Source organism: Calidris pugnax, unplaced genomic scaffold, assembly GCF_001431845.1.
Source record: "Calidris pugnax isolate Ruff unplaced genomic scaffold, ASM143184v1 scaffold11, whole genome shotgun sequence".
NCBI classification, from domain to species: domain Eukaryota; kingdom Metazoa; phylum Chordata; class Aves; order Charadriiformes; family Scolopacidae; genus Calidris; species Calidris pugnax.
Window position 1 is genome coordinate 8,494,594 of NW_015090803.1, and position 25,172 is coordinate 8,519,765.

At 40.2% G+C, this 25,172-nt stretch overlaps 2 protein-coding genes across 8 annotated transcripts in view; one reads left to right on the forward strand and one right to left on the reverse strand.

Annotated features, from left to right (window-relative positions):
• The window catches only part of DPH3 (diphthamide biosynthesis 3), a 42,207-nt gene extending 17,819 nt beyond the window's left edge, over positions 1–24,388 (forward strand). Inside the window, exons 4-6 of one of the 5 annotated variants that reach the window (XM_014937774.1) lie at positions 4,667–4,728; positions 17,431–17,499; positions 22,121–24,388. In XM_014937774.1, coding sequence (XP_014793260.1) covers positions 4,667–4,728; positions 17,431–17,499; positions 22,121–22,207 — 218 coding nt within the window. In that variant the 3' untranslated portion in view covers positions 22,208–24,388. Of the gene's footprint in view, positions 1–4,666; positions 4,729–17,430; positions 17,500–17,626; positions 17,651–21,082; positions 22,024–22,120 lie in introns of those variants that run through there. The other 4 variants (XM_014937773.1, XM_014937777.1, XM_014937778.1 and 1 more) reach the window with 4 other exon arrangements.
• The window catches only part of GALNT15 (polypeptide N-acetylgalactosaminyltransferase 15), a 27,639-nt gene continuing 2,498 nt past the window's right edge, over positions 32–25,172 (reverse strand). For 2 of the 3 annotated variants that reach the window (XM_014937771.1, XM_014937772.1), the window contains exons 3-11: positions 20,204–20,370; positions 19,304–19,508; positions 11,095–11,262; positions 10,382–10,499; positions 9,410–9,604; positions 5,572–5,703; positions 4,429–4,530; positions 3,450–3,590; positions 32–2,533 (exon numbers count right to left, since the gene is read on the reverse strand). In XM_014937771.1, the coding sequence (XP_014793257.1) occupies positions 2,387–2,533; positions 3,450–3,590; positions 4,429–4,530; positions 5,572–5,703; positions 9,410–9,604; positions 10,382–10,499; positions 11,095–11,262; positions 19,304–19,508; positions 20,204–20,370 (1,375 nt within the window). In that variant the 3' untranslated portion in view covers positions 32–2,386. The remainder of the gene's footprint in view (positions 2,534–3,449; positions 3,591–4,428; positions 4,531–5,571; positions 5,704–9,409; positions 9,605–10,381; positions 10,500–11,094; positions 11,263–19,303; positions 19,509–20,203; positions 20,371–25,172) is intronic. The other variant, XR_001411458.1, reaches the window with a different exon arrangement.

Consider the following 25,172-nt stretch of genomic DNA (forward strand, 5'->3'; position numbering starts at 1 on the left):
CTCTTACTAAAAGCAACAAATATAACAACAATTATTTTTTAAGTGGTTCTGGAACAAATATTTTCATTTTATTGTTGGAAGAGGTGTTATGTAACATATTTTTCTGTTGTACATATATCTACAGCAAACCTTGTTTTCTAGGTTTTTATCATTATGTTAAAAAGCAGTATAAGATGAGAATGTCCACATTTCTTAAGTTTTATTCCAAACTTTTCCTCTCTAAAACAAAAATATTTTCATTCTCCTTTGTGATAAATCCCACCTGTGATCCATTATCATATTTGTATACACATTCTTTTAACATTAAGCTAAATGCTGAAGGAATGATATTCCCAGTGTTGAGTCCAAAATACAATAAATAATACATAATTAAAAAATCTGGCATACTTATAATTTAAAATAAAGGAATCACATGTCATTAAAACAGCATCTCACTCATCTTTTACGCAATTTTAGAAATTCTCTTTTCTCACCCTAGATCTGGGCAATGAACAGGGGTCACGGTGTTCTGGAAGAAGTTGCTACCATCCTTTCAGCTGAAAGTTGCAGCATTTTCAAGAATATCACAGGGAATTTTAAATGACGCATCAGCAAATGGTATTCGATTCTAATGCTATGAAAGAAAGAGTAAGGAATTAGGGTGATTGGAGTGATGCCTGAACATGGAGTGGAATCTGTAGCACTCTAAGCAAACAGAGACCCCACTGGCAAATATTTTGGACAACACAACACAGTGTGTTGTTCTTGTCTTATGTTCTAATCAATTTTGTATACTTGAAGCTGATTTATTATGATTTACCAAGAGCAGGCAACTAGAAGGCTCTGAGCAGAATATTCTGTTATTCCTTCCTTTGTCTAAAGTTCAAAAAATGTGCTCTATGTTTTACAAAACCTCCCACTTTTCTGTCTCTTGACAAGAAACCTCAAAAACAAAGTAAGATTCATTAATGATGCCCTTCCCTTTTAATAAATACATATGGTTATGACTGATTTATACTACTAATCAGGTGTGGTGCTGATGTGGGAAGACTCCCAAATCTTTGTTCTTCTAACTTAGCAGGCTCTTGGAAAGTGTCATCATTATAGGTTTTAATTAAAAAAATTGAAAGTACCCTAACAAAGTACAGATAGACATTTGCTTTGCTAGTGCCTACTGTATGAGACCATTTTCATTACCTACCACCAACTCTCATCCACTTCTTTGAAAGACAGGAGGTCAGCAGGGATGCAGGCTCTGCAGAAGAGGCTTGTTTAGACAATTTTGCATGCTACTGTCTTTTGAGGATCAGCTTGGATAACCACGACAAGAAGAATCTGAAAGATCTTCTTGGCTAAAACTGAGAGTGTGAAGGACTTACTTTCACACTGTGAAAGACTTATCTCAGGCCTCAATCATCTGCAAGTAGGCAGTAGTATTTTCTTCCTAGGTAGAAACTGCTGAAACCTGCCATTTCCCTTCGTCTGCTGTTTTCAGCCAGCACTTTTGCCACTGGAATAATAAGAAGCTCATCCCATAGCTTTATAAGAGCAAATGGATGCCACTGATACTTTCCATTTCAAAATAGGCAGAGAAGTTTTTACCCTTCTTTCTAATCTAGTTCGATCTTCTTCCATATTCCACAAGTTTCCTGAAGCATTGTTCTTAAATGTCATTAAAACAAAACAAAACAAAAAAGTTGTTAATATTGCAGTCTTATCCCATCCAAATTAGACTGTGGACAAAGGATTTAAGGAAGGGTGTGCCAAACCCTGAGGACTGTTGATATTCCAACTCAATTAGAGCAGTTAGTGCCTAATTAAGTGCTAATTTATGCTCTGTGTAATCTCATAGAGAGTAGAAATTTGGCTCAGGCTAGTTGGAAAACAGAATTTTAGCTATCACACGTTAAAACACCTACTACTTTTACGCATACAAAACCTACTTTGTTTTATATGAGTCAAGTGCAGTGTAAAACAAGGCTAAATTCTTATCCTGCTTTGGCTGGCTTCCTCTTACAGTTTTAAAAGTTTCACAAACATTCATTTTCCTGTGTCCTCAGAAGTCACAGAATGCTAAAGACAAGCTGTCTGGCAGCCAGTTTTCTGTGTTTCCTTCAAAGGGCAAACTTAACTGTCTCCTGCAATAGCAGAGTTGAGTATCTATTGATGCTCACAGTGTCTTTATTCCCCGCTTCACAGAATAAATAGAAATTTTAGCTAGAGCTGAATAAACCAGGAACTGGTGGCAACTATTTGAGCCAGGCTTTCAAAGGAGAGACCTTCCTAACTCCCCTGCATGCTACAGCAAGCGCAAACATCTTTCTTGTCCATGCAGGAAATGTACCCTAAATCCCACACAGAAGCAAAGTTACATTTTGGAGACCTGATCACCACAGAGACCTGTCAGTCATCTCTGACGCAGCACATGGGAACGGTCAAATTGCCACACCTGATTTGCATTCTTGTTACATGCACATAAAAACAAGTCCTTCTCATCTTCACTCTTCGCTGCCTCTATGCATTTGCCAGAAAGGACATGGACAATCATTCCATTCTGCAAGATGAGAGAAGAAGGGAAAGAAAGAACGTATTAAAAATAAGGGATTTCCAGTAGATCTAGGCCATGTTTCTGAAACCTTTTGCATACGACAGATCACCAGTAATGACTGGTTGTTCAAAATTTTTTAAGTATTGCTCTAAATATAATGACTAGGTTTAGCTTTGGGCCCAGGGCATAGTGATTATTCCTTTTGAAGCTGATAGGAGTGGTAAGTGCAGAATTCAATAAATCTCTTTTCCACCGCTATTTGTTTCTTATGTCATCAGCATCAACTACAGTACTACAGGCCACAAAATTTCAAAAGGGCTAGTGCTTCCCTTAGGAATCAAAACAAACTGCACCAGAGGATTGCAGCATCCCTACAACTACAGTAACTGCTGTTTTCCCAGGCTGTCCTAGAGCATTTTTCAGTCTTGTAGGGGAGTTCCTCCTCTGTTGGGTGAACTCCACTGAATAATACTGAATTCCACTAATAGGAAGTTTGCTCTTTTACAATGCAGGAGGAATTTAAATGTTTCCCTTACTCCCAAAGAGTTCTCATTTGGGAGTGTTCAACATTCCCAGGCCCTTCATCTATCCAAAAGAAGTGGGCAAAGATTTGCCCTGCTCTTATTTTCACAACCACTGATTCTGATTCTATTCCTATAAGACCAGTAAGACATACAGTTAAAACAAGGACATACGAATTTAGATAGTATTCCTGTAATTTGTATTTTTAAACCAAATCTCTTTCACATTGACAGTGTAAATGGGCAAGAGACATCCTAAATTTCCTGGGTGAAAATGGTACAGATGAGAAACTTGCCCTTGAAATACCTCATCCCCTCCCCACACACGAATGCTGTCAATCACCCAGTGATCCTACAGTCACTGTCAGCTGCCTTCCCCTCACAGCAGAGTCACTACTGACCTCCTGGACATCCCAGTGCTGGTGGCTGTTCTCTGTCTCCTTTGTACAGTTTTGAGGGATAACCTTCCCGTGTCTGACATCAAAGCAAAAGAGCGGAGCAGAAACAAGCCGGATTTCCTTCATGCTGTTATATTCAAAGTGCTGGAAAAGAGAGGGTTTGTTTGAACAATTCATTTTTAAATGGTAATTCCAAAAATAATTTCCTGTACATGTTTGTGAAGATGCAACCCAAACATGAGTGATGGAGACCAAACAGCCTTGACCCTGCAAAGAAATCCCTCCCGCTAGCTAATTTTGGCTTAACTATTTACCTAAGGAAAGGCTTTGTGGACTGTAATTTTGTATAAAGTAAACCTATCCTATAATAAAATTTTATAGTTTAATAAATATTTGAACAGAAGGCTGTTTCTGACAGTGTCCACATGCACTGCAGTTAGAAATGTGGCTGCAGCTTACCCTGAGCTCAGTGTGAGCAGCAGAACTTGCTTGGGACTTGGAGTAAGTGTCTGCAGTTGGTCTGTATTGGTTTGGCTTCTCCTACTGCATGAACTCGCTAGCTCAATTCCAGCTTGGGAGCCTACATGAATTTCCCTCCTGTCTTTGACTGCAGTTTAGGCACTAAATTGCAGTTTTAGGTACTAAGGGGGAAACCCATCCCCATTATACTAGAGTTGTTATATATCTTTTATTCCCAGGCTTTCTGTTCTCCAGACACTACCAAATATACTAACAAACAGGCACTTGATGTCTGCTGGAACGAAGTGTGGATATCTGGCCTCAGTGAGACATGGAACATTGCCATTTTTCAAATGACACTCAGCTGCAGAAGAGTGGGCATCATTGCCTTAGCACAGGCCTAATTTTGAACACATCAGTATTGCCATTAATGTCAACCCAGCCATTTACATGTTGGAGTCGCTGTCTTCTGGATGGTTCCCTAGGTCTGATACACTGCCCATGTACTTAAAGCATACAGTACCTGGGTGAGACTGTCACTGCAAGGGGAGAGTTCGATAGAGCCTTCTGCAACGGCTCTTCCAGGCCTGTAATCTGCACAGAAGCCAACACCAGTATTGTAAAGCTGTAAGTAAAGGTTTATACTGAAATAAAGCACAACCAGATACAAACAAAATATCCTTCAGCTAACTTTTTAGTGACTGTATCCCTTTATGATATATGATTTTGCTCGTAATTCAGGCACTATTTTTTTCTTTCAGACTCCATCCTGCATATTGAACTTGCAAACTGCTCTGATACAAAAGGCAGGGTCTCACCAAAGGTCAGTGTTACTCAATGGGTTTTGTTTAAGTTAGAGATATCAACTTCTGGCTTTAACTATTACAATAGTTAAAAGAAATCTGTCAAAATGTTTATGCTAATGGAAAATTGCACTTCAACTGGACACTGTACTCAGAAAAAAACTAAGATATTCCAGAAGAAAAAAAAGTGTGACAATTCCTGTGATCCACACTTAGTTCTTACACTCTTTTCAAGCAGGACAAAATAGTAAAAGGACACAGTAAAATCTGGCTACAGATAGCAGAATGTGACTTAATTAGTGAACGTTGTTGCCCTGTTGGGGGAAAACCTCTTCCAGTAAGGCTGCCTGGAATAAATTCATATTTTAATTAATGATAATTATCAACTTAGTGTTTTAAAAGAAAACATTGATAATATTGCCTCCTGTACACAGCCAGCCAAGGAACTGCTATTGCTACCACCTCTGTCCTTGGGGGAAGTGCAGGAAAGAAGGAATGCTTTTTTCTCTTAATGCACATAAGTCAGCACAGAGATACCTCAGCTGCTGTTGTGATTGCCATCTGCATGAGGCATCACTAAGGTTAGGATCCTCTGAGCTGTGACACTGAACTGAGTCAGACAATCTGGATTCACCTCCTGGCTGGCTTTCAACGTTTATGGGAGAATTTGGACCAGCTGTTTGTCTCCTCTGTCCTCTTCTTTCTCCTCCCATCCTTATTGCATTGTCCGTTTGGACAATAAATGTTTCAAAGGAACAGCCTCTTACTCTACACTCACTGAGTACTTTGTACATAGAAGCAATACTGGGGTCTTTGAACAATGCAAAACCACTAATCATTCTTTATAGTGTGTTCTCTCTTACCTTGCCAGAGAATCTTGGTGTGTCTTCAGGTTGGGACAGTTCAGGGTACACATTTGACACAAACCACTGGAAATTTCTACAGCCCAGTCTTTTCTGTAGCTGAAGGCGCTCGCTGCAGTCTGGCTTCTCTGCCTTTATGGAGAAAGCACAGGGGCAACAAGGTTACTAGTGCATTTGAGTTAAAGATGATAGAAGTGAAAATGACTACATAGGAATTATTTCTACCACCTCTTCTATCCTGCATGTTATAGATATTGCTATATTTCTCTCAATGAATATGCAAAGGAAGAGGACCAGCTATAGCTTTCCTCCCACTTTGTGCTAAAACAGCATTTAGTCTGGCATTGTGATGGAAGCAAATGTTTCAGAAGTAGCATACACTGAAAATAAGCATTTCACCTGAAAATGATTACTATGCTGCAAGATAAATCAGTCTTTGTCATCTTTTCAATTGAAAAAGGGCCAAGTTTGATACTTGTTGCATGGAAATCAGTGGGATTATATTAGATTATTATTCAGTATAGAATTTGCCCTGCTGATTAAAATTCAATTTCCTGGCCTTTAACAACCCAAACTACCCAGTTATTGTCAGTCCTCCCTGATCAGAGAATGTAAGTGATGACAGAATTTAGACCAAAATATTGTCTTTCACATTATTACTTGATAGTTACTAAATCTAGTAAGTGAATGTATTTTGTGGCTATAAAGTCATAAAACCTTTTCTATGATGTATGTGTTTCCTTGAATTATATACACACAATGTCAACTCTCACTCTTCTGGTAGCAACTCTGTTCTGAAAAAAACCCACTTGTGTGTTCAACCCCTGGTGCAGCTACAGGCATCTGCACTGCAAAGGACTGACAGTCTGAATATTTGAGGGTATTTAGCACTGAACATGGCTAGTAGGGTTCTGGAAACCTCTAAGCAAGTGTCTAATCCTTCAGCTGTAAAACCACACAAAACAATTTTCTAACTCTCTCAGTGACAAATTTCTAAAAATATCTCACCACCCTTAAAAGCCTCTCTCCTCTTTCTCGCCCACAGTAGATCTTCCCCTTCAAGTTTCTAGTTTTTAAAAATGCAGTTTTGGATTCCAGGAAACTGATCTGGATTCCTACGTCAGAAATAAAAATTGGTAACATAAGCAAAGAATAGTCTGTAAATAACTTTTGCTCAGCCCAGCTATTTCTCTGCATCCATAAGAAAGAAAAAAGGACTTTGCACCATGCCTGGAAAACACTGACAAATGAAAAGCCTTGGAGATCAAGGGAGAGGTATCAGTTTCTTAAGGCAGGGATTGATCATGCTGTGTGGTGCTGCTTCCCCTGGAAGCTGCACAGGCAAAGCTCAACAGTTGCAGGATGTTAAAGAGATCCTCTTAGTTTAGTGTCAGTCTTTGACTCAATAAGCATAGTAGCAAAATTCAGCAATTCAGCACCACACAAACCTGTCCCCAAGAGGTTTTATTGGAAAAGGGAAATAGAGAAGTAAAATGTTTCCCCTAAAAAGAGATGTTTCTCATGAGAGTCTGAAGAAGGCAATGGCAGTAAATCTCATTTTGTCATACTAGTTGCAGTCTGCATTAGATGCCGAATAAATATTGTAAATAATGTAAAGAAAGTCATTATCCCTGTAAACCAGAGGAAACCCTGAAAAGAAACTGTGCTTTTAAATTAAGTAAACCACACAAGAAAAGGAGAAAAAGAGACAGTGGCTGAAACAGTAGAGAGCTGGGAAGGGCCTTATTCATCTGCATGAACGCTCACACCACAGGCATCCTGTGCACGATGGGATTCAGATCATGAAACAGGAAGTTTTATAAAGCAACCTAAACGGGGGTCACTAGTTATTTTCTGCAGAGGGCAATGTTGGCCGTCAAAGCTCACGGAGATTTTTCTAGTGGCCAATAGGTGGCTCCGCTAGCCCTCTCCGTGCAATAAATCACCGCAGGGCCCCTCTGCAGCTGAGCGACAATAATGTCATTGCTTGCTTATGTCTTTTAAATAACATCCCACTGCACTGACATACTGAAAATATTGGCTGTGAAAGAAAGGAATAGAGAAAAGGGCCTTTTATGTTATGGTGTGCTGAACACAGAGATCATAAAATTGATCATTTGAAGGAGCATCACAGTTAGGAGTACTAAAGGTATTCTGGCTGGAATAAACTCTCAGGCAAAAGGTCATGGTGCTTAGAGGTAGTAAACTGCATCGTTGATGGATTTAGTTTTTAGTACAGAAAACTGCTTCAGAGTTGACAAGAAAGGCCTTCAGGAAATTATTAAATGATTTAAAAGACCTAACTGCCCATCTTAAAAGACTTGGCCTAGCATTCTCCTTGCAATTATATGTCTGTAACCCTTGTGAGTCAATTGAGGAACTTCTGGCCAGTGGAGTCCAAACCTACAGCACAGACAAGGAAGGACAGCTTTTTAAAAAAGTGAAAGTAGAATTACAAAAAGGAACATGATAGCCTCAGACTCTAGGATTAGCACAGCAGGCTGACTGGAGGGGCAGATCCACTGGTGGAGCATAAGGAGGTCAGACTAGGTGACACGAGTGAAGCCACATTGACCCACAGCCCTTTTCCTCTCCTCAGTACAATGCAGCTCCTGCTGGATCTGGCTTTCTTAGACAATGGCCAGCACTGCAGCGACTGAGGCATGCAGGACTGAAATGCAAGAGCAAAACTGAATAGGAAACTTTGCACAGCACCCGCTCATGCTCTGCCTAACTGTTTTCAGTGAATTTTTATTCTATTTCATTTTAAAAGCATGGCATTGTTAAATGAAAAAGAAGATGACACATTTTCATTCACAGCTTATCACAAGTTTGTCCACTGCCTTGTAAGAGAGGATACCCTTACAAGAAAGGGTATTGGAGCCAGAGAATTCCTGAGAATTGCAGCAACATTAACAACTTCACATTATTAACAAATTAACGTTAACTACATTAACCGCAGTTGCATGGCTCCTGATAAACAAACGTCTACTGGTTTGTAATACAAAAGGATATACAGCCCCTTGACTGATCCTGATCTGCAATGGATTACACAGTGGCTTAAAAACAAGTGTGGCTGTTCTGTAGTTGTTGGATGGTGTACAGACCACCTGCAGGTGGTTCAAGTGTGGCTGCACGCCAGGGCCACGCCACACACCTGGCTGCAAGCCTGTCTTAGCGTACAGGCTGCTGGGAATCCAAATCCCTGGAGGTCAGACTGCTGCCTGCATGATGTTTCTAATGAGAAAGTAACCTGTAAATAGTGGCTATGTTGAGATATGACTTTCCCAGTTACAGACAATTGCTTCTGGACATCTGTCAAGTCAGGAAAAAAATCCCCTTTTTTTGGTCACTGAACCACTCAGATATCCTTTCAGTAGGAGAGACACCGCAGTTTGCCACATCCCCATGAATATTACTGAATATCCTCATGAATCACATGACAAAGACCTTCACTAACAAAGAATGAATTCTCTAGGAGGGCCTTCTGAGCACACACTGCTACTAGCTTCCACTTCAGGTGCACCGCAACACTCCATGTACTATTGGTGGAAAAATAAATCACAGCTTCATGGGCAAGCTGAAGAAGTAATTTCAGAAGGAGTCATACTCTAAGAGATTTGACACCTTCAGCAAACAACACCTAGGCACAAGTTTCTGTCTCTCCTTCCTGATCTGACAACTGTTCCACCGGCAGGTTTCATAAGAAGACTATCTCCAGCACCATGCACATTGCATGTTTGACTGCACATGTACAACCCCTCCCCTATTCCACCCCCTTCACCCACCTCAACACACACTCCTTCCCTCAGAAACAAACCACTATACATGTCCTTACCTTGCTGATTAAGAAAGCCACTGTGTCATGCTTGTAAAAGTTCTCTTTAAAAGTGCCCAACCAGGTCTCTGCTATTCGGATTTTGTTCCTCACAATGGCATCTTCATAGGCGAGAGCATGGGGAAAGTGATTTCGATAGACATGCCCAACTCGGGAGCATGGAATAATCTCTACAGAGCCACCACAGAGCCAGGTCTGAAATACAGGTAAAGGCGCAAAAAGATATTATCTTATTTTGATTACTTTCATCTAAAAAGGAGAAGCTCCTTTACTATAGACTGTGCCTCAGGAAATCCTAATCTGCACATTGCTGGAAACAGCAAGAACATTATTATGTGCTTCTTCATATACTGTTCCCCACTGATACAGAGACACAGAGAAGATACAGGCCTTTGATTTGACCCAGTATGACTATTTACATGCTCTTATGTTTTTCTGTGTGCAAACAATGCAGTGTAGTGAAGAGGGCTGGGGACATATGTTCTTTTGTCTGGGATATTAAAGACTCTGTACCCTTTGGGTCTGCAATTTTTGTTGCTTTTTAGTATCAGTTGCTCTTTGTATCCAGCAAAAATCAATCCAAACAATATAATATAAACAGTTTGGTATTAAAACTACAGCCTGGCAAAGAAATAAAGGTACTCTCCCTTTGGTGTATGTTACATGCCAAAAAAGAAGAGGCAGCTTTCAGAAAGTGCCAAAACCAGTGATTCTGTCCTCAGGCAGATAGTGATAGCCAGTGAAACTTCCTTCTCCTGACATAATGCTCCGAACTCACAGCAGCTGCATGTTCTTGTATAGTCCTGACAGGTCACAGAGTGTGGGGATAGATATCTGAGAGGAAAGCAATATTCTCCATACCCCAAGACATTCTGCACTTAAGTGCTTTTATAAACTGTTTCTTGTTTTTCATTCAGGTACATTAAAAGCCCAATAGTTACTAGAGCTTGATGTTTTAATTAAGGATCTTACCCTTATAGACAGCTCCAGATTTTCTGCGCCCCAGATTGTCATGTCAGAATCATAAGCTCCAGTGTTTTGGAAGTAATGTCTATCCATGGCCACCACTGCACCAGCTACCACAGGACTCCTATGTAGGAAACAAGTTTGGAAATGAACACCTTTAGTTTTGGATAGGGAATTATGTGAAGGATGAAAATCCTGCCATTTCCATAGAGATAGTATTGCAAAATGATTGAATAAAAGCTTGAATTAATTGATCATCTACCCAAAAGAAAGAATAACTGGAACCGAGTTCTAGGATTTGCTTAGGGAAGGGAGCCAAGAGCTGAATTATTAAATAAAGCTCAGAACAGTGGGAAATGTTACATACATGTACAGCCAAAACAACAGACAAACAGATAATGATTAAGACATCTCTTAATTCTGCATGATCCATCTTTCGCTTTCCCTACAATCTTCCACACCTTGTCTGGTCAGGTTGTATACTAGTTGTCTCAATGTGTGGAAAATACCTCTCATGTTGAAAGTATGACTGCAATCTAGTTAGAATGATTACTAAAGGGCAAACAAACTCAGTGTAAACCAAAAACCTATCCCTTCAAAAAACGTTAACCAAGCATATGCAAGTAACCACATTTCTCTTCTGTTAGGTGGAAGATGACCCAAATTGTACAGTTTCACTGCTGAGCTGAGCAGAGGCGTATTGGCTGATGGACTGTTACCTGATAGGGCTGATGGGAGACTGTCGTACCTTCTCTTCATGCTCTGGCACTGGTTCCCAATGAAAATCGAGTTTCCAATCAAAAACACCTCGATGCAGGCCCATAGAGTGATAGTACTGAAAAGTCTTCCAGTCTATGACATCTATGACAGGGGACACGACACTGTTTCTGAAAAAGACAACATCATTTCTTTTCAAGCCAAAGCTCAAATTAAGTTCACTACTTTTAATAAACAGTGGTTCTCCTTTTTGACACTGTCAAGCACAAGCACTCCTCTAGATGTTAAGTGCCCTTATTTTCCCTGCTGATAGAAGCTCATGTGCTCAGTGCATGGGGATACTGTACCTTACATTGTCATTTAAAGCTACTCAGGAGTTTGCTATGAGTTAACCATCAGAATTCTTATAAAGCTATTTCACACAGAGGCCCCCAGTCTCTGATGCTATAGGCTCTGCATGGATGCAAAGTCCAAAGCAAAAAGACGATTTTGGCCTCAAAACACTTTCATTTTCCTGTAGATGTTTCACACACTTCACGAGTTTGCCACTTCAGGCCAATGAAGAGTGCACTTATTTTGTTCTGCAAACACTGAGTTCACAAAACAGTTTCTGTTTGTATTTTATCACAAGCTTAAAATGCTCTTGCAAATGCACTGTCACAGTGTGGAATCTACTTTTAAGTTCCAGAACAGAGCCATTGCACCCTAAGCAGCAATCCTCCAATTCAATGAAGAAAGGTCATTTCAGAAATCTCCAACACAGTGAGCCCTTTGTACTTTTCCATGGCAGAGACCAGAACCAGCTGAGGAAGATGGTAGCTCTGGGTGATGTTAATGTAATCTTGATGTATCTTCTCTGCCTTAACAATCACTAGAGTAATGTTTTTTCAGTATTGGGGTGGAGAGAAACTCCAAATCTTGTTCTATCATAGTTGCCATTTCTTGTAGAGAATTTTGGAAGCCCATGGAGAAACAGAGACTACTGATTGTCAGGGAATTGTATGAAGATGAACTATGCAGAGAATGGCATTAAAATGACTCAGTTATTCCTTTATTTCCTGATTAGACCAGACTGTCCTATGATGAGGTACAGGCAGAAAGTTTTAAAATAGAGAAGTGATTGTATTTCTCCATTCAGGTGTAAAACCAGCCTTCGTAATATGTAATAATAGGCACTCCAAGAAATAAGCACTGGATTTATAAATAGATGAGAAAATTCTATGGTCACCTGCAATATTTGTAGGCGTATACATTAAAGCAGTGATTTGCTGTCATTCTCCCACAGGACCAAGAATAAATGGAAAGAAATGATAATAAAAATATCCTCCCCTGATTCCCTTGGTGATATCCATGTAATACAGCTTTTTATCCAGGACAGGAGCAACCTGGATTCAAACTCATGCCAGCAGGAGCCTTTCTACTTAAAACTGTATTTAACCTTTACTCACTAACAGCATGAAAAGTAAACTGACTGCTTCTAGAAGTTACCAAAAGGTAGTGTCCCAATAGACTCACACAAACACATGGTTTGTCTTTGATATTCTAAGAAAAATCCAGCTAAAAAATTAAATGGATTTTATATGACTAAACTTCAAAAAATGAAAAGTCACCATAATTGTAATTTCTATAGTCTGCTCTATTTTCCAGTATATGAGCATCTCTGACATCTGTCTGGTTAGTTGTACCTCAGTTTGTTGCCACTTGCTGAAATACATGCTATGTATTCTTACTTGTCTATCCATTTGCATCCAGACAGGACTGAGGAACTAATGACCCCAGGATAATTTATTTTACAATTTCAGAGTGAAGAATGAAATATCAGGAAGGTGCATTTGAGCGGAAGTCAGAGGAGGCAATGTAGGCTAAACCACTGAAAAAACCTTGACTGTGAAGACAAGACCACATGTGTATATCCAAGATAGTTCAGACAATGCGGATGCTCAGTTAGTCCCAGACATACTTTGGATCAGCTATGTTCTGGATCAGATGATCCAGACATTTCAGACTATCCTACATTTTCATATCATTTCAGCCATTTAAAACCTGTCCTTCTTTTTGGATCCACTTTAAATTTGTTGGCACTATGAAACTCCAAATTCCAATGATGCTTCTAGCATCAGTGCAATTGCTCCATAAGCTCCATAAGCTCCACAAGTAGCAGTTCTTGTCAAAATAATCCTGTCTTTTTAAGGCATGCTTTTGCTTTGTTTGTTATTGGGCATTGATTCTTCAGTGCCATGCAAGAAATTACCTGCAGTGATGTAATGGATTCCAATGGTTTGGAGACCAAGCAATTATCCAAACTATCTGCAAATTTTGACATGGAAAATTACAGTGTTTAAGACAGCTGAAAATAACTCACTGGATAGGTAACATTCTACCCCGCCTAAATTCAACAATAAACCAGAACAAAATAAAATCTAACCTCCTTTCCCAGAAAATTATACAGTACAAACTGATAACTGTGTTTTAGATCTACTACTCTAGTAGCTCTTTCAGAATGCCAAGATTAATAATTTTCAAGAGTAAGTTTGTAAGTGTAATGCTAGATCTTCACCTAGTATAAACTGTTGTAGCTCTGATAAAACCAAAAGAAACAGACTTTCTTGAAACTTTAAATATTGGGAGTGTCTTTCAGATCTGAAGTAACTTTATCTTGTGTGGAAACAGCTCAATGTCCAATTTGAAGCTTAATCAAGCAGTGCTTTACCTATCTTTTGGTATTAAAGCTTTTTTTTTAATACAAGATCTGTTTTCTGCATATTCAGTGATGGTTTGATGTTTGTGTGGTTCTAAATGCAAATTTGCAGCAGAAGGTAATTGAAAATTGGAAGATGTTCTTAGCTATTCTTTTTGCCTTTAACTGCATAACTGGCAGACAGTCAGCAGCTTCTCGGCACTTTGAAATGAAACACACACTGGCAAACTACTGCTAATTTTACTCTGTGGAATCCAAGGAAAGGAAAAAACAGGAAATTCAAATACAACTAGCAGCAAGGCTTTGAACCATTTGACTAATTTGCGAATATTTCAAATGCTTGGAACACACATGAACTACAAAAGGTCACAATTCCATGAAAAAAAGCAACCCAAACAAGAACAATTTCCTGGTTTGGGATTTCTCAACCAAATACAATTGCGAATGCAATGTCTTCCCATGACCCTTTACAGTCACCATGGACATTATGTTCTTTTCTATTTTTAGGATAAGTAACATGAGGAGAGGGAGATTCAATTAATACATCTGTTTGGTAGTTTTAGATACCCTGCTTTTTGAAAGTGTTTTTTATTAACATATAAGTTCTTTTGCTGGGAAGGGAACTCATTTTAATATGTTTAAATCCCCCTTTAAATAAGGGGGAACAAAAAAAAAAACCCACATGAAAATGATGTATTTTCCTCAGCAGTTTCATAGGGGATCATTCCATGCAAAAACTGGATAGCTAGGAAATCCAGGCAGTCCAAGTTCTCTGGCTCTGCACGTAGTCAAAACTTGAGTAAGTAACTGAGAACCAACTCTGGTTTCACAGCGCACTGCATTTTCACTGAAAACATCTTGCTGGCTGGCTGAAGTCTTCAGGGAAACAGTAACGCAAAACGTTTGAAATTAGATAGGGTTAATAAAAAGATAAAATGCAATGATCAGGAATGGTGAAGCTATGGTATAAAGGAATATTTAAATACTGCCTCACAGACCAACTCCAGACTAACTGGGACTTGGACTAGATGTAGGGAGTTGGACTAGAGGATCTCTATGGTCCCTTCCAACTCTAAAAATTCAGTGAAATTCAGTGAAACTTAGGGCATATGAACAGTCTCCTTGAATTGATGGACTGCTCATACGCTAAGCACCAAACAAATACTTCAAATTTCGACTATGCAGCGTGCTAAAGGAATGCTTTATTTAAAAAAAAAAAAGTCTTCTGAACCTGTATTTTTTGTTAAAATATTCAAATTTGTATGTGGGTAACAAAATCTGTAGGAGTGACCAACATCTTTTTACACTGGATAGTCAGGGCACTGTGCCATGAATGGTGTCTAAATCCTCATTGCTCCTACGTTTGGCACTAATACTCGCTTTTGGCTTTAGATTCTTGTCTTCAGTTTCTTTACCTCAACTTCTTTAAAATAGGTCACCTCCTGAGGGCATACGAACAGTCTCCTTGAATTGATGGACTGCTCATACGCTAAGCACCAAACAAATACTTCAAATTTCGACTATGCAGCGTGCTAAAGGAATGCTTTATTTAAAAAAAAAAAAAGTCTTCTGAAGCTGTATTTTTTGTTAAAATATTCAAATTTGTATGTGGGTAACAAAATCTGTAGGAGTGACCAACATCTTTTTACACTGGATAGTCAGGGCACTGTGCCATGAATGGTGTCTAAATCCTCATTGCTCCTACGTTTGGCACTAATACTCGCTTTTGGCTTTAGATTCTTGTCTTCAGTTTCTTTACCTCAACTTCTTTAAAATAGGTCACCTCCTGATCTCGATCAACTGTGAAAGATTGTAAAGAGATAGCGTATCTTCACATAACATACCATAAATGCAGAACATTAATTTACTGAATTTGAAATGAGTGTTATTGATAAATGGAGGATATAAAAGGATTAGGCAAAAAAGAAGACTCAGGAAGCAGGCTGTTACTTGTGAAGTATATGGAAGGTTTTCAAAACAAGGAGAGTAGCATGGAAATGCATGCTCAGATGCTGGCGTTGTGTGGGCTCTGGATGGATAACATCATGCTTCCCTGAGCCTGTGAGAAGGTAGAAAACAGATGGCTCATGTATTTGGTAGCTCAAAAGGCTGGGGTACAGGCAATTGAGAAGGGGAGAATCAGCGGAAAAGAGATGAAGAAGCTGTTCAACTTTAGTGAAAAGTGTTTCTCTTCTCCCTAGTGTATTACCATAAAACAAGAACCACACAGAAATTTCCTGGGCAGCAGAACTCTGTTTCTACTCCTGTATCTACAAGCAGAGGCTCCCATTCACTCCGTGGAGTGAAGGACATATCTTTTCACTGCTATATTGATTTCTTATTCTGTTTAACAGCATTTTCATTAAAGATTAGTGATCTAGAATCATGGTGCTAAGTAGAGGCACTTTGAATTTGAGAAACCAGATAGGCCTCTTTTAATAATATCACAGGCTGCTGCTTCCTAACATAATATTTGAGCTGTGGTATAGGCAGTGGCACTGGCACTGGCACAGAGTCCTTACAACCAGGAACAGGAGAAAGGTCCTAAGGGCAAGCTACCACTTTGCAAGCCATCCCTCTGCCATACTTATGGTGTACATGCCTTTTTTAGAGGTGGAATTCCTTGTCAAGGATATAATCAAGACTCATTTTGCCTTCATGCAGTATTCTCAGGAACAACATTTTAGATCATTTATTAAAAATCATCCTGCTTCAGCATGATGGTCACAGTTTTTAGGTTAGAGGAACAACCTTTTCCAGGCTTCATGGCACAGTTCAGTACATGCCCCCTCTACCTTTCACTGCCTTTGGACCGAATACAAAACAGCAGCTGTCTCCTGCAGTCTCCTGGTACAGGCAAATCCCTCAAAAGACAACTGCAATAATTGCACACTGCATTACTGTAGATCCCACCACTCACCTGAATTATCCTGAAACTCAAATAGTTGCCAAATTAAATGATCTGTGGGGCATCTCATCTAGTTTTCTAATGTTGTCCAGGTGCCTACGGCATTCATTCTTGAATAATCAAAATGTCAAGGGATGCTTTACAAGCCGCTGAACCATTCTCTAGGTGATATACTACGCTGATGCACAGCTCCCCAGTCAATTTGTTAGGTATGGTTCACTGAACTACCCCCAGTCAAGGCGCCCATAAATGCATGTGTAATGATTTTAGAAAGACTCAGTACTTTTTGGGAAAATAGTTACGATCACGTTAGTGAAGAAAACCAACACATCAGGAGATGAAATGTCATCACCCAGAGCAAGTCAAGTATCTGTCAAATATTTCCATACCTGTAAAATTGGAATAATTTTTCTCATGTTATTCCTGTCTGTCATTACCACAGGCTACTCAGGACCGGAGCTATCTCCCTTTGTGTATTTTCAACTCACAGTGAGATCTCAGTTTGGGCAAAGATCTCTTGGCATCACTCTAAGATAGGACACAATAATAGTGGTAGATCTGATCAGGAGCCTAGAAAATTAGGCTTAATCACAGTTTTCAAAGTTAAAATCTCACTCCAGCTCTGCTAAGCTCCTGCAGAGGTTTGAGCTTTGGAAAGACTGCATTTTTCCTTGCCAGCAAACAACTCGCTCACTCTAAGTGATTAAGTGTTTTCCCATCCTGTCTTTCCAGCAAAAGTGCATGAGTTGCAGCTCGGTTGGTACATTAAGAAGAGGAATGATGGATATTTCACCAGTCACTGTAAGTTTTTTTTCACTGTACTTTCCTCACTTGGGTAGTCTCAGGGAGTACACATGATTCAATTTAAAAGCTCCTCAACTGCTAAATGAAGCCAAGTTGACTATGCTAATGCTTTATATTTCCATAGTGATCTCCATGCAAGCATTACAGGCAATTTGGGAAAAACCATGAATTAACTTCTTTATCAGGTCAGTGTTGTTATCACCATTCTTCAGCTGGGGAGAGAGGACAGTGAGTGAAAGTGATTGCCAGATGCCTTAGAGCATGTCTTCCCTGTGCACTGGAGAATGGCACAGGTTCTCCACACTAGCAGTGACAAAGCTTCCAGGGTCAGACACAGTGACTGATGCAGCATATAGAAAAGGATGGTTTAGACCACACTATTATCCAAACATCCTTCCACCTTTGCTCCATGGATCTAATTAGCCATTAGCTCACTCAGTGTTAAATTCTGCTCTCCTGGAAGAATGAATGAGCGTATGAGCCCTGTAGGGGAAGAGAATCCCTTTCTCACCCCCTGGTGACAATGCTACATAAATCTCAGATCTATAGCAGGCTTAGTGGCTTTGCATTCCTTAGCTGAAATAGTGAAACACTACAATTGTGGTGGGGTCCCAACTTCTCTCTTGCCCCCTTCATTATAAATTTCCCCTGAGACTTTTTGTAACTCTCTTAATTTCAGCAATACAACCTTGAACAAGGACCGGTCAATTGATACATACAGGATTTTTACATGAACGTCAACAATAGACTAGCTCAAGGCAGAAGAATCATTAAGTGTATTCATAATAAGCCATCTAATAAGTCAGCAGACAAAAAGTAATCTGAATAGTCCTGACATCCTAGAGCAGCATTACTCTTCCTTGCAGTATTTTTAATGTTTTCATCTGGATGATGTAATAATTTCTAAAAGCTCAAATTAATTCTCTTATAAGCAAACATAATCAGCCATAAAAGCAGCTTGTTCCAGTGCCTGGGAACAGCCTTTGAAGGTCTGTAGTATGACTATTTAATGGTCTGGTAAGAGTTTTAAAGATGTATTTTTTCTTTTACCCCCTCAAGCAATTATTCATTTTTTCCCTAGTGGCTTATGGGTAATGATAGACAAGTTAATGTACAAATTTTTCTTTCAGAAAAGTCCCCTTAACAAAGGATTTACTGCCATGTAATTCTTGAAACATTTTCAGTGATTTAATCTCTTTGAAGGACTTGGGAACTGCATAGATGAGTTCAGCTGTACATGAGTGAGCAGGCCCAAGCACCAACCTAAACATGAAAGACTTGGAAAATACAAATTTGTATCTTCCTCTGTCAGCTTGGTGTCAGCGGAAGTACCTGTGATTAGCTAGGCCTGTCTATGCTGCCCAGAAAGTCTATTTTTTCTGTGGAACAGAAATGGTACAAGTGACATTGGTATGTAGCCAAACTGGCTCAGGAGGACAACGCATTTTATCCTTGACTGAGACAGCTAAAAAGTAAAAATAATGGAGTCTTGCAGTAGTTTTTCAAGTGGATGTTTGCCAATTCCCAAACAGCTTGAGATTGCAACCTTTTTAATTCAGATCCCCAGGAAGCCTTCTTATAGCTCTAACTGGATACAAACTCTGACAGTTCAGTGATACTCTCCTGCTTCCCGCATACCAGAGCGATGCGTGTGGTGATAAGGTAGAAAATAAAAGCAATGCGACCACAAGGAAGAAGGTAACAAAAAGAGGATAAAAAAAGTACCCAAAGCTTTCCAAGTACATCTCTTTCAGCAGAAATTAGCATATGCAGGGAACTCAGAGGTCACAGGGATATTTACCGGTTGCTGGACAGCCTGGCTAAGAGGGGTTCCAGCCAGCCCTTCTGACACTCGCAGTGTGAATCCATGAAGACCAGCACATCCCCAGTTGCCCGTGCAGCTCCCAGCATCCGACCTCGGATGACTCCAAGCCTCTTGTTGCTCCGGATAAGCTTCACACCATCCAGCTTAGAGATGTATTCACTCAGAGCTGACTTTAGGGGCCCTGTCAAAAACAGAGTGGCCACTTTGATTCAAGCTGTAACAGAAAAGCAATAGGTAGTAGGAGATGCTACTTCTTGCTGGTAAAATGGCTTAGAGGCATTTGTTTTACATGGCCAGGTAGGCCATGTTCCAAATATTCCCACAACAGCATAATATCAAAGAGAAGTAGAGACTAATGGAAACTGAGATTCACTAGGTGTCAAGATATTCCTGTGAGAAATTTTATAGCCTCCCCTCCTGTTTTCAGCAAAAGGTGGATGCTCTCATCATCTCATAAAAGGCGCAGATCAGAGTGAGATACTACAGGTGTTTGGCTTTCCCAAGCACTTTGGATTACTTTAGCAATGTGCAGTTTTCCACTCTATGCTTCAGCCAAAGTCCAAGTCTGGAAATTATTACAGCAGATCTGATCCAGTGGGAAGGCTAGGATTTGCATACTATGATCTTATTTTAAAGTAAGAACGTTCTGAGTGATTGGAAATGATGGGGAAAAAAGAAACATTTCAAAGTTGAAAGGCAAAGCTGAATTCTAGGGATGGAAGAGTGAAACCTGGCAGTCAGCTCAGGACTCTGCTTAGCTCTCTTCCTTAGGTACCTCTTTCTCTTCTATTCTCCTCACGCACGTCTTGGAGGAAGGACAGTTTCTTCCCTGAAGCTTTGAAAGAATGAACTCAAATACAGAAAGATGGGGACTACCTTGCTGGCTGAGGTCATCGACTAGGATGATATCCTTGAGGGAGGCCTTCGGGGCTGTGTCCATAATGCTGTGCACGGTTCTCAGCAGGGTACACCAGGCTTCGTCATGGAAACAGATGATGACACTAGCAGTGGGCAGACTGGAGTCATACTCTTGCTGTAGGCACCTGCATGGGATAAAACAAGGGAGACGCTAGAAACACTGGTACAACTGGCTGCTTGTCTCTCAGAGCAAAGTTGTAAACTACACCTAAACCTTCAGGGTTGGAAACAGTTTAAAAACGGCTCACTTCTAACAAAGCAAAGGAAGTATTAAGGTGCCCAAGACTGGAATACAAAGTGAAAATACAGGAATGACCTGTTAATTATAAAAATTAAAATGCAAAAGTAGGAATGTTTTGCTGTATTCTGGGATACTTTCTTCTGCTCTGGCTGCCTGAAAATACACTGCTCAACAGAAACGGTCCAGAAGGCAAAGAAAGAGAAACTGAAGACTATTAGAGCAAAGCAGAGAGGGGAATAAAGCAGGTCACTCAGCCTCCACCAATTACCACATTTTCTCAAGTAACACAGAAAAGAGTAAACTAAAATGCAGTACCTTTAAGACTAACAAGTAAAATAACTCATGTGCACCACAGACCAGTACACCTGTGGACTGCCTGACCAGTGAATGAAGCTAACATCTCAGTCCTATATTGGAAAAAAATGGATCCTTATATGGGCAATGAAAACAAATGCAGACACATTTAAGAAAGTAAATGTATTTTCCCTATAAAGCTTATACAGGTTGTTTTTTCTTGATGAAAAATAATAATTGATGAATAAGGCTCTCAGTTGGGTAGATTATGCCATTTTCTGCTATTTACTTTACAACTTCAGGTACTGATACAATCTACTGCAAGACACCTGGCTGCATGGGTCACTGCATTCTTGAGATGGTCCAGAGTGCCAGCTGAGGCCCACAGCTCCTCAGTTTTTTATGGGACCAAGACTTCACTCATGGCATTGAAAAAAAATTTCAGCAACATTACTGGGTATTAGATGTTGCTTTGACAGCTCAAGTGTTTAAGAATGAAAAACACTTCCTATTCATCCTCGCAGAAATTGTATATGAAAACTATAAACCCTCATCAAACAATGGCTGTTTCATAAATGTAAGCAAAGGATCTACAAACTTCATTCACAAGAAAAAGTGTTTTCTGATGTACCAGTCTTGGTTCAGACAGGTCATCCTATACTGGCATGATGATGCACATTTTCCAGAAAAGACCTTCAAATACTCATTGTAGAGATGCAAAGACCACGACTATATATCTGCTTTGCTTACATCAGGAAACACATTTTAAAATATTTTCATTTCCTGAGGAGCAGTCATTTAGTTTCCGAACTCATTTAATCTCCAGCATCAAGAACTTCTTCAAGGAATTACAGAACTGGCTGAATGTGGCCTACTGTTATTTCAGCATTTTCGTATTGCCGAGCACATCGTCATACAGATTTTATGGTGGTTGTTAAACAATTACTCAGTGAAGCTTATATAGGGGTTATCATTTTAATACTGTTATATTTATTACTGCTTTACTTAGTGCTTCTATTCATGGATGGAGGCCCTACGATGCTAGACACTATCCAGACACAAAGTTGCTTATCATTTAAGAGAATCCATAGTCTGAATGATTGAATAACAAATAGAAATAAACAAATACTAGGTACACTTCTGGGAATATAAATTTTAAATACACACAATTATAATAATTTACTATAGTTTAATTAAAAGTTATAATATTTCACATTTCTATATTTTTGTATAGAGAGGCAAATTTTCTTGATGATTTCTACATTGTAATGAATCTATATTGTCCTTGGTTTACTAATTTTCTGTAATCAACAATGCTGTTATCTCACAATTTCATATAGGATCATTGTTTCCATTTTCATCTGGATGGAGAAAAGGATACTCTCACGACTTGTCATTATCAGGCAGAAGAATCTAGAGGTGATTAAGAAAAGTGAAGAGCTGATGTAGTCCTTTTACTGCCAGGCAGTTTCCAACCAGGAACATTCAGTACAGCTATAAGCACCTATATTTTGCACCATAATACTACAACGCCTTGTTGCTAGTACTGTGGTTATAGCAAGAAAATAAAGCTGTTGTGGAATCTTAATTGGAAAAGAATTGAAAATAACTGTACTTGAATACATAACCTAGGTGGCGAGTGTTTAGTTGCCATGGAGATTAGCAAAGACTTGCAATATAGATATCTAATCTTCAGAAAAATGTGAAAGGGTACTGGTGTACAGAAATATCTTCCCTGTAATTTGGAGCAGTTTCATGGACTGTCCATCATAAATTGGCATTTCAAAAAGTCAGAGCTGTGACTCATATGAGACATAGTGATTTAATCCAATTTGTGAAAAATAAGGAATCGTGACAACCAGCAATGAACAGGAGAGCAATTCTGACACGGCAAAGGCACTGCTGGTGGGGACTCCCACCCACCTTCAGGAAAACATCTCGCCAAGACTCAGCTCCCAACAGCACTGAAGTGGAAGCTATGGTTTTGCAATCAAACTTAAAACCTTTTTAGAGAGCTTGTGAGTTTCTGTTTTCCTGGATGTGTTTGACACTCAAGCCCAAGAGAGGAAAACAGACTTTTTCACAGACAGAACCCCATCACAAAAATCATAATGGCAGACTTGATTTGGGTCCACTGAACCAGGAGCTGAACGGCAGCTGGACCAACTGATAGCAGCAAAAAGCCCTCTGAGGTTTTACTGTGGAAAAACAACTTCCTAGTACTGGACAAGTTATTAGGCCCTTTCACCTAGAGATCCGGACTGTTTCCAAACTGATACTCAAAGTAAATGAGTGAAAAAAAACAGTAGGCGAAACAAGGTACCTGATTCATCCATCAGGGCATGTTTTACTGTGGGATCAGCAGCAGTGCTGGAAGAGACACAGTTTTATGCATCTACTTTCTGAAAATTAGGATAAACATTCCCCTGAAAGGCATGCAAAGAGATGTGGGTTATGTTAGAAGCTGGAGTTGGGTGAGAGAGGTCTGAAGTACCGCTTTCCAGGTGAGAAAGCTGGATGCTGGGCTCTGAAGGCACAGCAGAGCCCACAGGCTCTGGTTTATTTCTAGCACAGCTCTGTATTCTTCACATAAGAAGAAACTGTAGTTGTGCTGCTCATTGTTCCAATGCAAAGTACAACAGCCCTCTTTATGTGATTTTCTAAGGAACAGCAGTGAAGTATATCTTAATGCATTTACCTTACATCTTCCACTATGGTTTAAGGGTAAACCTGAAGTATGCAAATGTGAATTTTGGCCAGCCTTATTTTATAGTATCTGGAATTGCTTTACAATTAGCAGGCGTAGCTTCTGGTGTGAAGAACTTCACATCTAATGTCAAGTTTAATGAGACTGAGTCTGTGGAGCTAACTCACTGAAATGTCTCTAACTGGTTGCTTTCTCTCTGACTAAATAATAACAGACATTATTAGAAACAACATGAGTCAAACAGAATAGAGTAATCGACAATTTAATTCATTACTGGTTTGCTCTCATTTTACACCAGTATAAAACTGGACTGACAGAGTTGTGAGCCAGGCCCGCAGAGTAAATTACACTTAAAAAATATTGTTGTGGTTTGTGTGTTGTGCCATAAAGGACAGGACAGGCTTAGAGGCAGACCTCTGCTGCAGGTTTATGATCTGGATTTAGATCTGAACAACTGCAAAACCTCAGATGTTCAGATCTATGTTTTCAGTCTGGGCTCTACAAGCTGTGGTGTTGATAGCTCTTTAGGCTGTAACTAGTCAGACAGGAAAATGCATCCAACAGCTCTGAGGCCATGGCTTAAATCTTACCAAGATTAGTACTAACTAAGCCTGTCTCTTGTTGTATGGCCCTTCAACTGCCAAAATAAAACTGTTTTTTGGCTGACATCACAGGCAGTAAAACAGGAATCATCATTCCTCCTTTGAACATTACATGGTTCAAAGAGCTGCCAGTGAAGCATTGTGAAAAATAACTGAAATAGTATTAGCATTTCATTATGCAATGGAATTACCCAAATTAACACTGAACCTAGCCAGCAAGTGTAGAAAACAGTTTCATTTCTCCTTCTTTAAGATTGTCCCCTTAAATTAGAGCCACCAGCTCTCTTTAAACATGTGAAAACAACCACTAAAAAAATACATATTTTCTGTGTCTTACTTAAAATGCTTTCTGGTGCATCTTTCCACTGTGTCCTGGGGGAAAGCGACAATAGCTTTTGTTACAGGAGGTAAGACAAAAAGTTACCCATTCACATCCCTTTCCCTCTCCCCTGGACAGCCATGGATACACCTCAGCGCCTTTTTAAGAAGCGTCATAAACTGTCCCTGCTGGGCTGTTGGAGTGACGGGATCGCAAGCCTCCAGGCAACATGTGGGGCTTCAAATGTAACATACGGGGCTTCAAATGCAGCGCTTGCCCACTGTGGCCTTACAGCCCGGCTGCTGGTGGCCACAGAGCTGCTGGCAGATCTGGTCAGACACCCTGACCTCCACCTTCCTTCCACACAGGAGTCTCCTTTCAACATCTGTTGGGTTACCTGTTACACTGAAAAAGCTGAAAGCCCCAACTCCTGAGTCTTTTACCACCCCATAAGCCCAGCAGCCCTGTCAGAAACCCACCATGAAGGGACGGCTGGGGCCTTGGAGTCAGGTGGGCTGGGGATGGGCCTGGCCGAGCCGAAGCTGCTGCCGCCGCCTTTCCCGCTCGACAACCCTTCACGCCCCTGGCACCCAGGCCCCGTTGGCCGTGCGGGTTCCCTTTCCAGCCCCAGCAGGCAGACAGACAGACCGACAGACAGACAACCGGTAGGGGACCGCGGGGGCAGCGACACACGCCGCCCTCCCCTGCCGCCGCCCGGCACCTGCTGCGGGCGGGGGGGAGCCGCGGCCGCCGGCAGGGGGCGC